This window comes from Vicugna pacos, chromosome 20, assembly GCF_048564905.1.
Source record: "Vicugna pacos chromosome 20, VicPac4, whole genome shotgun sequence".
Taxonomy (NCBI): Eukaryota; Metazoa; Chordata; class Mammalia; order Artiodactyla; family Camelidae; genus Vicugna; species Vicugna pacos.
Window position 1 is genome coordinate 6,331,389 of NC_133006.1, and position 16,388 is coordinate 6,347,776.

Sequence of the window (16,388 nt, forward strand, 5' to 3'; positions counted from 1 at the left end):
CAGAAAGAGGAGACTGAAGATAGAATTAGGGATGGATTTTGTTGGACCACTGATGGCAGGCTGCAGGATCCCCTGTGTTAGGAAGCAGTGGGAAGGTGTGAAAGCGATACGGTCAGGTGTGCGTCTTCCATAAAACCCACTGGGGGCCGCAGCAGGGGAGAGACCGGGCGCAGAGAGCGTGGTTAGGGTGCGTTCCCATTCATGCGGGAGATTATCCTGCAGTGACCCGGAAACACAGAACGCAAGCCTGATGGAACAGGAGATGATATTAAGTGGGTGAGATGGTCAGGCTCGCTGGTTGCTTTGCGTGTGGGAAGGAGGGAAGAGCCCCAGGTTCCACCTGGGTGGTGATGAAGGGAAAGAGATGCTGGAGTCAGCTTTACTCCCACGTGGAAACATTCAAGGGCCCTGGGAAACGGGGTCCCACACCAGGGCTGAGCCCATCTGCTGTTGGAAAGGTGGGACTTTGAACCTGAAATAGCACGTGAGGCTAGAGAGGGCTCACGCACCCCCGGTGAAGTGCCAGGCAGCCCGGGTGGACCGAGGTGTTGGGGATGCAGGGCTAGACTCGGCATCCTGGCCGGGCCTCTGCACCTTCATGGAGCCACAGGGGCCTCCGCTAAGCAGGTCAGGGTTCCGCGATCCCCTCTGAAGCGGCTGACTCTGCCAACCCTTTTCACCTTCCCTCTTCCTTTAAGCTTCGGGGACAGACCCGTCCCGGGCCCATTTCCATCCCCCTCAACCTCATTGGTTCCGTCTCTCCCTCGTCCCCACGTCACTCACACATGAGCATCCTCTGTGAGTCTGTGTACTCCCTGCATCTTCGTGGGTCTTGACCTCAGTGCTTTCTGTCTGTTCCCGCCCGTGTCCTGGGTCACCTCCCCTTCCAGCTTGGCTCTTTCCATGTGAGGGTCCTGAAAGCACATTCAAGTCATCGTCCCTAAATACACTCTCCTTCGCTCCTCCACTCGCTCCTACTTTTAAAAAAAACAAACAAAAACAAAACAAACTGGGCTAATTACCAAGGCTCAAAAACTTTGGTCCTCCTTCCCTCTGGTCGCCTCTCGCCCTTGGTTGCTGTCTTCTCAAGCGGGGGTGCCTGGCAGGACGTTCTGCAGTGATGGACACGTTCTACAGTCTGCTCCATCCAGCGTGGTACCCACGGGTCACACCTGGCTGCTTAGCACTGGAGCCGTGGCCCGTCCAGCCGAGGAACGGAGGGTCTAGGTTTACTTGATTTCAGTTCATTTAAACTTGAAGGCCACCTGTTGTTAGAGGCGACCACAGTGCTAGGTAGTCAGTCATCAAGTCCTGGGGTCTCTTCCCCAGCCCCAGACCAGGTCTGCTTTCCTGGCTCAGCAGGCCCTCCACACTTTTTTGCTGCTGAAATTGTCCTGAACAGGTGTCTCTGCTTCATTTCTTCCCCACTTACTACGCCCCTCACAGCGTGACCGATTTCGCCTTCCCCCAGGACAGTGAGCACGCCCAGCCCTCCCCCAGGGCCTTGAACACGTCCCCGTGGTGGACAGATGAGACGTGAACCCCTCAGCCCGACGCTGAGGCCTTTCCAGTCCTGTAACTGTTTCCTCATCACACACACACACAGCCTGCAGGAGACCCTCCCGCCTCCTCTGTGTTCTGTGTCCGTTTTTCTTCCTTCTGTGCGTCCTGCAGGGACATTTCCTTTCTTTCCCCTTCTGCCCAAATCCACGCTTTCTCCTGGCCCCTCGCCAGGGCCACCCCCAGGGAGGCCTGTTGGTGTCTGTTTGGACTTTTGTATTTTCACAAAACGTTGCCTGCATTTCTGAATTTGTTACACCTTCTGTTGAATTGGCAGAAATAAATACGACTCCGCACTGAGTCAGGACCTACCGACATGAAAGCCCTGAATGACCTCCTTACCCTGAGTCAGAAATGGCCCCGAAGGGCTTCGGTTGCTTGTTGGTTTTGTGTCTGTCCCTGTGTTCTGGTGGGAGGGGGGCTCTTGCACAAAGCCTGACGGGCTCCCAGGCCGAGGGGAGAGGTCGCAGGAGCGGGAATCAGGCTCAGTACTATGGCCGTACGCGGAGGGTGGGTTTCAGGGCTGCATTTGAGTGCCCCCCGCTGCCACTGTACCACTGACCTTGTTCCACAACTTCCGGCGTAAGTTTCCACCGAGGACAAGTTGGCTCTGTCCGGTTTCACTGTCTCACCGTGAATCTTGTTTTCCATGTCGGGAATCTGGTTCTCAGTCCTCCTGAGTCTGACTGAGGCCTTCCACCCTCCAGGCTCTGCAGGGACAGATATCAAGTCAGCAGGTTGCTGTCGAGAAACTGAAAAAAACAGCTGAAGTGCTCTTAGACGCCAGGGGCTCTCTTCTGCCGGCCAAGAGCGACATCCAGAAGACGCTGGGTGAGTGTCCGCTTCCTCGTTTCTGGCCTCACAGGCACGTTCCGGGTGGAGGGGTCTTTAAGGGATACGGAGACACCGCTAGTGGAGTCTGGGTTGCCGTGTCCTTTCACTGCAGGATGGCCTGGGAGAAGCCACGCACGTCTTCTGGGGCAGGTGTACGAGGGTCTGGGGGGCAGGGTTCTTACGTGCTAATTTTATATTTAGGAAATGAGGCAAAAACTCTTTATTTCCCTGTGGAGTACATTTCTTGAGAGAACAGCCGTTGTATATTATCCTTATGTATTTTTTTTATCTATTCACAGTATCTAGTTTAAACTAAGCGCACGGTGGGTACCAGTTAACGTTGCTCATTATTATATTTTTTTGTTTTGACTTTGCTGCTTTCTATATATATAAATGTGTGGTTTGTGGTTATTACACATGTTTACGCGTGAAATGAAAAACTTAACACAGCAGATAAGTAACATGTTTCACCCCAAGAGAACTTGCATAAAAATCTGAGTGGAAATTTCAGATGAAGAGAAGAGTGAAACTTTGCTCCTCTGAGACCCCACCATGGGGAAGGTTGTAGCTCAGGGGTAGGGCGTGTGCTCAGCATGCACGAGGTCCTGGGTTCAATCCCCTGTACCTCTATTAAAAACATAATTCAGTGAATAAACCCAATTATCTCCCCCCCAAAATAAATAAACCCTTCCACACAAGGGGAACCTTTTTTCCATTCTTACATTCAGAGTCTTTTGGTCATGCACCCATGTGTGTAGAGATATTCATGGATGCACATGTATTTATAAATTATATATACATATTATTATCTTATGTTATATGCATTATAATTATAAGACACAAAAATATAAAAACAAACGTATGAAATAAAAATATGAGTGGAAGATCTCATTTTGTCCCTGTATCTCAGTCTTGACATCTTGTGTTGGCAGCCATTGCTACACAAGGACTTGGGGGAGGAAAAAAGACTATATTACGTGGAATGCTGTTACCTGAACAGGCGTTTTGACATTTGTTCCCATTGTTAATTGTACACAGGGTCACTTTTATTTGTTTAAAATCCATATGTTGCATTACTGGAAGACTAAAATGCTCTCTGGCATAGTTTTCTAGGAAGATGAGAAGGTATGTTTAGGATATAGAAGAGGTTATTTGATGTCTAAGAAAAGCAACCACTGAAAAAAATAACATTCTTCACTTGATCTTAGCCAAAAGGCCGAGAAGCGATAAAAATAACATTCTTATAGTCAATTGTGTTTGTACCTTCTTCTAAAAGAATGTTTGATGACTGAAATTATGAATTTACCTCTGGGACAGTATTTTAACACTAAGAAGTCCAAAAATAAGCCAACACTCACAGTGTGTTAATTAAAAATTTTTTTCGATTACATTATAGTTGACTGGCAGTGTCATGTGCGTTAATGTTATTGAAATAGCTGACTTTGCTTGGGAACTCACCCACCAGGGCTCAAGGGATAACCAGCCTTGCTCTGTGGACACACATTTGAGAAACAGCTCACCTGCCAATCAGCACCTGCAGTTCAGATTGTCTGCTCTGCGGCTTTTGGGTCAGGGCTCCTGCTTGGACCCCCAACTTGTCTGCCCTCCACATCTTGGTGCCTGTTAAACGCTGTCTCTTCCCTCATCTGCATTCTGGGGGGCTTCATTGTTTTCACAATAGGAGTGTGATTGTCCCTTTAAGTCACCCACACTTAACAATCCCATTTCAGTGAAAAGTTGTCAAACTGTTTTCTCATGATATAATGTTAGAACCGCCAAAAAGAAGTATGATTTGTTTATATGGATTGTGTTCTGTGGGCCAAACACAAGCAGGTAAGCTTTTTCCTTTTTAGAGAGATCTTTCAGGTCAAAGTTTTCTTCCATTGAAACATGATACAGTGTAGCAGACAAAAACATTCAGAAATAATGAAAATCCTTTTCAGATTCTTGGACAAGAAGTGATAAATTGATTAAAAACAGATTGATTTCTAGAGAGAGAGAGGGAGAGAGGTGAATGCATTAAAAACCATTGTTCTTTGAACTTCTCATTGGTTTTCAGTGTAGAATGTAGGATGTTAAAATACAGAGTTTGATGTATAAATGCAAACTAGCCAGAAAGAGGTTTTTGTTTTGGTTTGGTTTGGTTTGTTTTGGGATTTTTTTGTTTGTTTGTTTCTAGCATCTTCAGTCTTTAGAATTGAAAGTAAATTCAATCTCATCAGAGCTAGGTTAACCTGTCAACTTTATTTTTTCCTTTTGTTTGCTCTTAAACTTATCAGATAAATTCTATTTGTGTTGTTTTAGAAGCATAATCACAACTTTATTTATTTTACATGAATTTTCCTTGTCATCCGTGCTGCATTTGCCTCTGCCAACCTCTGTGCATTTGAGTACTTTGCTTTAGGATGTGAAGGATGACAAACACTTAAATGTGTGTGTGTGTGATAATTTTTATATGTGAAGGTTAATTCTTGAGAAATCTTTATAACTGTGTATTGTTCCTTGAGAATAGCTGTGTGTGAAATAGTCACCTTTTTTTTTTCCCATATAGTTATCAAGTGTGGCTAATTTGAAATATCAGATTAGAACCAGTATTTATTCTAGAGGTGGGCTGTTTGGATCACTTTTCATTTCTGTGGGACAATTCAAATATTCATGCACCCAAAAATCTTTTTTTCAAATGCAGATGATACATGTATATGTATTGATTAGTTGAAAATTTGTAGTTTTTTATTTGCCACTGGGATCTTTTCTTTCTGTTAAACTTTTTTGAGCTGTCTTATTAATGATTTTGCACATTTTCATTTAATTCTTTCTGTTTGTTTTTTGGGGGGGGAGATAATTATGTTTGTTTATTTATTTATCTTTAATGGAGGTGCTGGGGGTTGAACCCAGGACCTCACGCATGCTAAGCACACGCTCTACCACTGAGCTATACCCTCTTCCCCTTTTCTTTCTTTCTTTTTTCAGGTGTTGGTGGTGCTCTGATGGTGCATGATGCACATATCATTTAAACGCTCTTTCTTTTCCACTTTTAGCCTGGGAATTTTGTGATTCCCGTTAGCGTGTTTTGAAAGGAACAGGGCAGGGAGGACTCGATGTTAACATCCCCCATCCTTTTGGACCAGGTGACATTGTTGGCAGATACGATGACCTGGCCAAGTCTGTTGGTGAACGAAATGAAAAACTGCAGATGACCCTGACGCGCTCCCTGAGTGTGCAGGACGGCCTGGACGAGATGCTGGACTGGATGGGGGGTGTGGAGCGCTCCCTGGGGGAGCAGGGCCAGGTGCCTCTGAACTCCACCGCTCTGCAGGACATCATCAGTAAAAACATCGTAAGTGACTTAAAAAAAAAAAAAAACTTTCAGATGGGAAAAAAACCCCAGCTTAATAAGCTCCAATTTTGGGTAAATTTAGGCTAAATTTAAGATGTAAAGAGATGTTTCCTGAATATAACAGCATGGAAAGGGGTGCTTGGCCAGGGCCGAGCGTGTGGAGCAATTTTCTATGAAGGCACCCGGAGGGCCTGCGTGTACTTTTCATGAATATCATTCACTCATCGCAGACAGTGTCACCGCTCACTGCCTCCTGTCTTGTTCGACGTGGCTTCTGCCAGCTGCACAGACGTTAATCAGATCAGTCTTCTTGTTGTCCAGCCTTTTAAAAATCAGGACCGTGGCTAATCCCTGGGCCCCAGGAGATCCCCAGGGTCGCTGCGTGGCGGCCACCTTCTGCCTCGCCCAGGCAGCGGGCCAGCTGGTCCCCGCTCTCCTGCGGGGACCGGGGATGGGATTCCTCTGGGGACAGGTCAGCCTTGTCGGTCAGTCCCAACCCTTAGCTTCCTCAGTCTCAGATGCTTCAAGCTTTTGTGGTTACAAAGAGTAATTTTTAACACTCTGGGTGTGATGGTATCTGAAACCCTCTTTATGGTATAAAACGCGCTGGGTGTCTGGTTCATTGCAGATGCTGGAGCAGGACATAGCGGGTCGGCAGAGCAGCATAAATGCCATGAATGAGAAAGTGAAGACGTTCACGGAGACCGCAGACCCGTCCACTGCATCCTCGCTCCAAGCCAGGATGAAGGACTTGTCCCGTCGGTTCTCAGAAGCAAGTCACAAACACAAAGAAAAGCTTGCCAAAATGGAGGAACTGAAAACCAAAGTAGAGCTGTTTGAGAACCTCTCCGAAAAGCTCCAAACGTTCTTAGAAACAAAACCCCAGGCTCTCACAGAGGCGGACGTGCCGGGGAAGGACGTAACTGAATTGTCCCAGTATATGCAGGTATGTCTTCCGTGGGATTCGCAAGGCTGATCGGATACATTAGCAGCTAAGACAAGCTCATATTTGCTTTTATTGGCAGAATTATAATTAATAAGCATCTTTTTAATTGCTGATGAAATAATAAAGATCTCTGCTTTCCTCCTTTAAAAACTTCGAAGCCCACCTTCTCCTTGAAAGCTTGGTTAGAAATGAGCGTCTCCCATTTTCTGCAAATCATAGATAATGTGCGTCCCTCACGTGCCAGAACCCCCAAAGGGACAGAATTGTTAAGAGAGCTTTTTTAAATTTAGTAAAGTTTACAGTGTTCTTTTTCAAAGAGCCTGCCTGTTTATATTTCAAGGACGGACCCCAGGTAGGATCGTTCTGTGAAACTCTGAGTAGAACTGCTCTGGTCCCAGACATACATCTCCACGTGATGCCATTTAAAGATCTCACAACATACTGCATTAATGAAATATCTACATGCTTTGTAGGAATCAACTTCTGAGTTGCTGGAACGTAAGAAAGATCTAGAAGTTTTGCAGAATCTCTTGAAGGAGATCTCCAGGCATGGTTTGCCAGGCGATAAGGCTCTGGTTTTTGAAAAAACAAATAATCTGTCAAAGAAATTCAAGGAAATGGAGGACGCTGTCAGAGAAAAGTAAGCACCATTGAAGGAACTGGATTGTGTTCTGCTTGACGCTAATGAGCATGAGTGACTGGGGTTTACTTCTGTAGATACTGGAAGCAATTCTGAAACTTGAGAATAAGCTTAGGGCTACTTAATAAGTGCTTTTATATTGATAATTTGTTTGCTGTTAAAATGAAGTATATTTTTGTTAAAACATTTAGGAAGGGAATTCAATACTTCTTACATGAAAATGGAAAACATTATGTAAAACAGTGGCTGTCGTATTGTTTTCCTGAAACTAATCTAAACTCACTGTGGTCTGAAGCCTTTGGCAATTACATTTTTATTTGCGAAGGCAGAAATATAGCCTGCGGTTCGTTGTTTTCTGGGCTCAGTTGAGAAACAATGCAAGATTCCAGTATAGTTCTGGATGGCTTTTTTTTTTTTGTAAAACAGTTTTCTTTTTTTTTTAACATTTAAAAAAAAAGTTTACTTTTGAAAGAGTTGTAGGTAAGACATGATGCCATGAACAAACAAGATAAGAAACAAGAGAATGAACCTCAGTTGAGCTAAACAGCTATCCAGGGACGTGAGCCTGGTGACTGAGCTGTTACATTTCTGACCTCATGTGCTTTTAGAATGTATATCTGGTTTTGCTGAAGTTTATAAGAAGGCCCCAAGAGATAGAAACTTGTGCTTTGTCTTTCTGCTATTCTTCGTTTCTTCAGAATTCTCTGCCTGGATCTCTGGGTGTTGTCTGCACCCTCAGAGCCAGAGCTTCCATTGTGCTTAGCTCACATTGTGTGGAAGAGATGTCCTTGGTTTTCCTGGGGAAGAGTCACCATCAGTGCTTAGTTCAGTGACTCTCAGGTGCCAACATCCCACACACTCGCACGTGCCATCCACGTGTCGTGCCCCATCCACAGGTCATCCACCTGTGTCCGCCAGGTACCACGCCTGACTGTCCTCAGAGCGGTTCGTGTGCTGGGCGTGTGCCCTTCCTCCATGGTGCTGAGCGTACAGAGAGATCCGCATAGTTCACCGTGGAGCTAGCTTTCTGAGTATCCATGGGGGAGGCATCCATTCAGATCCCACATCGCTAGCTCTCACCTCCTTCTTGGAGACTTAACACCTGTCTTCTCCAAGGCACCCTGTTGACCCATCCGCTAAAGTGCCTGTAGTGTTGTGTAGACACCACTAGGTGGCGCTGTGTTTCCCTCCTGGTTCTGTGCCTGCTGTGAAGCATTAAGCATCCTGTAAATTGGACAGATCAAAGCTCACTGAATCTAAATAATGTTAAAACTGTTAATACGGCGGCCTTAGGGTTTCTGTAGTGTTACAGAGTGCCTTTACGTACGGGTTATAGATTTCCCACGTGCAGTTTTACCTGCAGACGTTACCTGAGGAGTAGACAGGGAGCTGCTGAGCTGACTCCACCTGCCACCTGTTGAAAGCTTTCCTCCTGTATCCGAGGGTGGCAGTGTGCATGGGGGAGATTTTTTTTTGTACTATTAAGGCTAATAGGGGAATAATAATAGTTTATTTACTAGTAGTCAGTCCTTTGCAGTATCTCCTTTCGGGGCTTAACTTCGTCAATGATTTTTGTGATCTAGAAAAGAAGCTGTGTCTTCTTGTCAAGAGCAGATGAACACCTTTCAAGTCCTCGTTAAATCATTGAAGTCCTGGATAAAGGAAACCACAGAAAGCGTTCCCATGGTGCAGCCATCTTTTGGGGCAGAGGATTTAGAGAAATCTTTGGAGGAAACGAAGGTGAGTGTCTGTATCTCATGCCAGTTCCTCGTTTGCCTGTGTTAGTAATGAGAGATTTCCTTTTATCTGATATTGCATATGTTCAATCCTCATGTATGTATCAGTGTATTCTGGTGGGAGATGGAAATCATGACACGGGCTTAACTGACCCTTTTGAGGAGGGACACACAGTTTCAGTTAATTTGCTTTTTTTTTTTTTTTAAAGAGTTATATTGCTGATTGTTCTGGCATCCAAGTTTCTTCCCCTACCACATCTCTACTTAGTTTCAGTTATTTTTTAATACTGTTTCTCATAGTATTAAAAAAGATCCTTCTCTTCAGTGGAGCCTTTTATTCCAGCTTGGATGTATCACACTGTACCCAGGATTTGAAGATGAGAGTTATTTGAATCTCTAGTAAAATTGCGGACGAATCTTTTGTCATCTGACTCAAGTCACAAAGACTTAACACCAGTTACGGCAGCCTTTCCACTCTGAATTGATGGAGTTGTGTGTTTTTTAAAATTTGTTGTAATTTTGATGGTTAAAATTCATTATTAAGTGGAATTCTGAATTTTCTTTTTTTAAAAATTATTTCTAGTCCGTTTCTTTTAATAGCTTGGCTGTCACCTGGGACGGTCTTGCAGACTTTCAGTTGACAGTTACTTTGGAACTCATGGCTGCTGGGACGAGCCTGGCTTCCACTGTGGCTGGAGCAGAATGCAGGATGGACCCCCCCACCCCGCTCCTCACTGCCAACAGTGCTAACAGTCACCTGGGCTGTTGGAACAAATGGGCATGGTACCCTTTTCTTCCATCCACTCCCGCATCAGTCAGGACCCACAATCAGCGCTGTTTTAAGATATGTTTAAGAAACTGAATTCTAATGTGTAACTTGGAAACTGTTACAAAGACTGAAAGATAATGTGTTTTTATATCTCAAGAAATTACAAGAAAAGTGGAGCTTAAAAACACCAGAGATCCAGAAAGTCAGCCACAGTGGGACCTCACTATGTAACCTAATAAGTGCTGTGACTACCCCTGCAAAGGCCCTGGCCGCAGTTAAATCAGGTATGTGCTTTGTTGACATTCACGGCAAAACCTGTAAGAATTGGGCCCGCCCACGTTGATTTTAGTTGTGTGTGTTATTTTTTTTAAATGAATGCATACGTGACCTCAGAGAGCCCAAGGGAAAGTGACATCTACAAACACTCTAAAAGCTGCCCAGGAGAAGTATGTGTGCTGGTCAGATTTCAGGTCATTTATGTTTCGTCTTCTTAAAGACTACAATTTAAAGTGTTAGCCAGATTAGTGGGTAAGAATCAGGAGCATTATACTGGGGAAGGGGAAAGGTCAGATTCCTGTTTGTCTCTTTTTACCTTGATTGATGGAGATACAGAAATTCTGTGTCAAATATTTGCTAAAGAAATGAGGCTTGGCTCCTGGGGAGGAAGGCATTGAGGGAAGGAAGCAGGTTCCTTTCTGTCAGGTGGACCTTTCTTAATTTGTTTGCATCTTCTTTATTCCTTGCACGGTTCCCAGAGAAAGTAGTTTTAACGCGTGTTCCCCAACACGTCTGAATCACAGTCTTATCTCTGAACCACACGTCTCACCAGAAGGGGAGTCACGTATAGATAATGGTTCTAAAATTAATTGAAGTTGTGGATAGAGTTTTAAGTTTCAAGCATGTTTATATTATTATATTAGGTTTAAAATAATCCCAAGAATTGGCAGGAGGCAGATCCCATGTCTTTGCTCTGAGAGTTTCTGAGGCTCGTCCGTCTGTGGCTGATCTACTCTGCCCAGCCCCCAGCTGGCCCTATTGTGAGACCGACGGTCCAGGTGGACCCCTCGCAAGCCACCATTTATTCCGCTCTGTTAATCCCTTTTCAGGGCACCCTCATAGCATATGTGGAAGATGGTCTCTTCTTTCGTTCCTAATCAGATTTCCTGAAATGTCAAGTCTTTTTTTAAGAAAAGGGAAGGAATTCTAGCATGTTTCATATTCATTCTTTGTGCCCACTTTATATTTATAATAAGTAAAACGTGTTTTTTCCAGCTCCTGACAACTCCCAAGCATGGTAGGAACCAATCCTGAGCCTCTACAAGGATATTTTCACTTCCATCCAAAATGCCATTGTGTGCGATTTTTTTTTTTTTTGGAAGGGACCAAACTTAGGTTAAGATTCAGATATTTCAGTGTTTTTGTTTGTTTAGACCTATTTTTCTGTGGTCAGTTTACAGAAATGTCTTTGAGTCTTGGTAGGGAACTAATGTGTACCAACAGGAGAAGGGCTAATTGATTCTTTAATATTCTGATTATGAAAAGGGTACCAGTACTGGATGTGTATATAATTTTTTTTATTGAAGTATAGTCAGTTGCAGTGCATCAGTTTCTGGTGTACAGCTGTGTATATAATTAAAGAGAAATAATAATGACTGCTGCTCACTGAGCAGTCCTGTTTGTTAGGCAAGAGGGTAACTGTCTCTAATTCCCACCGTGGTCTCCCGAGATGGGTATTAATATCTTGATCAGTTTGGTGGGGCGGTGATGAGCCTGTCCCGGCGCCGGGGGAGTGATGAGTGGGGCTGGGATTTAAGTTCAGGCGAGTCGTGCACCAGAGCCCGGGGCCCCCAGCCACTGTACCTCCTCTCCCTGTGTGTACACACTGTAGGCTTTTGTTTTTTTTTCACTTTCAACTTCTCTTTCATGTTTTTTCACATCACTCCACCTCTGGTAAACCCATGATCACACAGTGTAACTGCAGCAAACAATCTTTAGTTCCTTCCAAGACAAACGTTCGTGTATGCGTCTGGCATTCGTGTTTCATGCAACACATGTAGCGACCAGGAACTTACCCCTAAAATTACTTGAGCGTTGAAATAACTTTATCATAAAATTGTCTTCTAAATTAATATTTAATGATCAAAGTAATCATCTAAATTTACCGAAACACTCGTGTTGATGTTGATCAGGTAATCAATTAAAGAATAAATTTTATATAGAAGAGAGGATATAGCTTGGTCTTTACATTTTAGACCTTCCTGTGATTTTGAAATTGAATCAATACTTTGCATTTTCAACTAGTAATGACAGTTGTAAAGGATTGTGTATGGGGTTTGATTTAACACCGCCTGCTATTGTGTAGACATGCAGGAACCTATATGACTTCAGTGTTAATATTTTTGCAGGTGGAGTGATAGTAAATGGTGAAGCAACAGCCACAGATACTCAGGAAATTTTGGCAAATAAAGGTAAAGAGCAACTTACTGATTGAATTAAATTAAATTAAATTAAATGCCTATTGATTAAAATAATGTGGTTTGGTTTCTTCCAAGAGGAAATCCTTTGTGGGATGAACAGTAGTTATATCGAAATTTCAGGCTTGAGTTAAAATGATACTGGTATGATCTTGTGGTCCATCAGTAATGTATTTATTCCATGCTATTTTGTTCATCTGAAATTAGTGAGATCTAGTCATTCAGTTTGGCATTTGGTTATGTTTTCCTCTTTTTGGTTAACTTGAGATATTTTGTCCCTTGGGATAACATGATTTGGGCTATTTTTTCTTGAATTTGATGCCTGAGGAATTAATAAGTAACATTTCACTGTTTGAGTGTTTTGTTCCATTTGAAGTATCTGTCTCCCTTCACCTGTATGATGCAGTGTCCCTAAATGATTTGCCGTTACATAGCACTGGAAGATGATGTCACATTTTCATTCCAAAAAGTCTCTGACTTTCTCCTAGTAGGCTTAATATGGACAAAACAGAAGGCAACATCATAGAAAGCAAATTTCTATTTCTAGAGCTCTCCTCCCAATGCCCTGAAAATGTGTCCGTGTGATTTTTTTTTCTTACGTTTAGGATTAACATCCATTAAAAAGGACATGACAGACATAAGCCATGGCTACGAAGATCTTGGCCTCTTACTTAAGGACAAAATAGCCGAGCTGAGTACCAAGCTCTCCAGACTGCAGAAGGCGCAGGAAGACTCGAGCGCGATGATGCAGTGGCTGCACGAGATGAACAGAACCGCAGCAAAGTGGCACCAGGCACCCGCACCCACGGATGCCGAAGCCGTGAAGAGTCAGGTGGAGCAGAACAAGGTAGAGCCCGCGGGTACCTTTCTAGCCTGCAGAGCCGAGCCCTGGGACCTGGTTCGGATTTCTGGCTCCATAACCTTCAGCGGCTAGTTGGCCAGCCATGTTTAACGCGCCTTTCTGTAGAGACGGGGGATGACCGTCACCGGTGTCTGCTCACAGACGTTATAAAGATGAGTGAACTGTTGGGTGTGAGTGACTCTGCCACCTTTAAGTCAGTTTCAGTGCGGGATTTTAACCAGCGCACTATTGGAAAAGATTGATTTAAGAGCTGAGGGTGTCAGCTTTTCTGTCCGGTGGAAGGTAGAGGAGTCTGTGTATTTCCTTTCTTTAATAGACGGTATTCCTTTCTTTTTTTTTTAATTGAAGTATAGTCAGTTTACAATGTGGTGTCAATTTCTGGTGCACAGCATCATGTTTCAGTCATACACGTACATACATAGATTCCTTTTCATATTCTTTTTCGTTATAGGTTACTGCGAGATACTGAATATAGTTCCCTGTGCTATGCAGTAGAAACTTGCTGTTTGTCTATTTGATATATAGTAGTTAGTATCTGCAAATCTTGAACTCCCATTTTATCCCTTCCCACCCACTTCGCCCACTGGTAACCATCAGTTTGTTTTCTGTGTCTGTGAGTCTGTTTCTGTTTTGTAAATAGGTTCATTTGCGTCTTTTTTATTTAGATTCCACATATAATTGATATCATATGGTGTTTTTCTTTCTCTTTCTGGCTCACTTCACTTAGAATGACGATCTCCAGGTCCATCCATGTTGCTGCAAATGGCATTATTTTATTCTTTTTTATGGCTCAGTAGTATTCCGTTCTTTCTACAACTGTCAGGATTGGGAAAATGGTTTTAGACTGTGGCAATACTCACAAAAGTGTCTACAGATTACTAAATTAGCCTTTTTTAAAAGGGGGGTAGGTAATTAGGTTTATTTATTTATTTAATGGAGGGACTAGAGATTGAACCCAGGACCTTGCACATGCTAAGCACGTGCTCTACCACTGAGCTAGACCCTTCCCCGCTCCCCAGGATTCTTTTATCAGATATTTGAAGACAAGTTAAGAAGAAGAAAGGCACGCAGAAATTAGCTGCTGACTCCAAGTCCTGCGTGCACTTCAGCCTTTAACAGTGGTTTTATTTCCCCCTTTGGGTCATGTGAGAGAAAAGATGCTCTGCTGTAACTGATTTTGTCTCTGGAGGTTGACATGCTTTAATGTGGTTACTTCTTTTGTTTTTTCCTCTGTTAGTCATTCGAGGCAGAACTGAAGCAAAATGTAAACAAAGTGCAGGAGCTGAAGGACAAACTGACTGAGCTCTTGGAGGAGAACCCCGAGACCCCGGAGGCCCCCAAGTGGAAGCGGATGTTGACAGAAATAGGTACGTTATTACCGACACCCACAGCCATGCACAGAGGCTCCAATGTTCTTTTGTCATCATGCTTATCAGAAAACATCTGTCCACCTGCCTCCCTTACTTTGGGATTGGCTTTCAGGTCTCAGAACCTATTTTTGCATGTTCCACAATGTCACTTCAGATTGCCTGGTGCTGGGGCTCGGCCTGTCGTGTGTTCTTCTTGCTCAGCACAGTATTGATTTTTGTGAAGAAGGTAGGTATTCTGCCTTGAGCACCATGTTTTCCTTAAAGTTGGTTTCTTTTAAACTAGATTTTTGTATATATATATTTTATTGACGTCTAGTCAGTTTACAATGCTGTGTCAGTTTCTGGTGTACAGCACAATGCTTCAGACATGCATGAACATATATATATTCATTTTCATATTCTTTTCACCATAAGTTTCTACAAAATATTGAATATAGTTCCCTGTGCTATTCAGTATGAACTTGTTCATCTGTTTTACATGTTAGTATCTGCAAATCTCAAAGTCCCAATTTATCCCTTCCCACCCCCTCCCCCGCCATAACCATAAGTTTGTTTTCAATGTCTATGAGTCTGTTTCTGTTTCATATATAAGTTCATTTGTCTTTTTTTCCCGAAGATTCTACATATAAATGATGGTATTTTTCTTTGTCTGACTTACTTCACTTGGAATGACCATCTCCAAGTCCTTCCGTGTTGCTGCAAATGGCATTATTTTATTCTTTTTTATGGCCGAGTAGTATTCCATTGTATAAATATATCACAACTTCTTTGTCCAGTCATCTGTTGACGGACATTTAGGTTGCTTCCATGTCTTGGCTATTGTAAATAGTGCTGCTATGAACATTGGGGTGCATTTTTTTAAACTAGAGTTGTGCTTCTAATTTTTTCTACTGTATTATAGTTTAGTGTAGATATTTCTTTTTGTTCATCTGGAAAAGGTGGGTCCCTTCTCCTGTGTGAAGTTTCTGCTGGGCCCCCTCCAGCCCCAACTTCTTGTGGTCCGTCTCTTCTCCAGCTGGCGTGGGACGTCTGGGGTTTGGACTCTGTATCCAGAGTTCTCCTCCCATCTCCATTCCTTCTTGGTGTAAATTCTTCCTTGTAGATGCAGAATTTCCTTCATGAGCCCTATGATCTTGTCACCTCTTTTCATTATTTTAATGATACGGAAATGAGTGTCAGACAGTGATGCTCATCCCCCCACCCAACTTCACAGTGTCATTTGGAGAATTGAGTGAGTTAATATGTGTGCAGCTCAAACGTTACCTGACACGTCATAAGTGCTGTGTGTTTACAGTGACTGTAATAAGAATTACTTGACTTTCAATTGTTCCATTGTATTCAGCTAAATATTGTCCTTCCTTTCGAATCAGCTAGGCTATGATAAATTTAGACATCTCTAAGTATGTTTCAGTTTGATAAGGACCCTCCTAAGGGATCTTAATGTTATGATGCATATTTAATCCAACGATAGAGTCTCCTGTTGCATTATAATTAATTGGTCTCTAATTCAGGGGCTTTCACCGGGAATATGAGAATTACTTAGCACGCTCTCAAGGTGTTTTAGAAGAGGGCTGGGAGTGAAGAATGTATATTTCAAAAAAGCTTCCTGATGAGATTTGGAAATTTCTCCTTCTCGCTCTGTGGCTTTAATTGCATTATTTTGTTGTCAGATTGTGTTTGACTAAGACATGCCATATAGAATGATGCCATTAGGTAAGGTTTCAGGGATTGGGTTCTGTTAAAAGCAGCTCTTCCACATATTATGCTAGGTGAAAAAAATTCTGTCAAAGGAGCTAATCACATACCACAAGCGACTTGTTTGTTGAGTGACTAATTGAGTGACCAGTGTGTTCAGACAGT

General features: G+C 43.2%; 1 protein-coding gene across 20 annotated transcripts in view; it reads left to right on the plus strand.

Annotated features, from left to right (window-relative positions):
• Positions 1-16,388, plus strand: part of DST (dystonin) — a 435,317-nt gene that overhangs the window by 320,717 nt on the left and 98,212 nt on the right. For all 20 annotated transcript variants that reach the window (XM_072944761.1, XM_072944766.1, XM_072944764.1 and 17 more), the window contains 9 exons: positions 2,268-2,391; positions 5,523-5,731; positions 6,360-6,677; positions 7,151-7,317; positions 8,901-9,057; positions 9,980-10,106; positions 12,228-12,290; positions 12,902-13,143; positions 14,396-14,525. In XM_072944761.1, the coding sequence (XP_072800862.1) occupies positions 2,268-2,391; positions 5,523-5,731; positions 6,360-6,677; positions 7,151-7,317; positions 8,901-9,057; positions 9,980-10,106; positions 12,228-12,290; positions 12,902-13,143; positions 14,396-14,525 (1,537 nt within the window). The remainder of the gene's footprint in view (positions 1-2,267; positions 2,392-5,522; positions 5,732-6,359; positions 6,678-7,150; positions 7,318-8,900; positions 9,058-9,979; positions 10,107-12,227; positions 12,291-12,901; positions 13,144-14,395; positions 14,526-16,388) is intronic.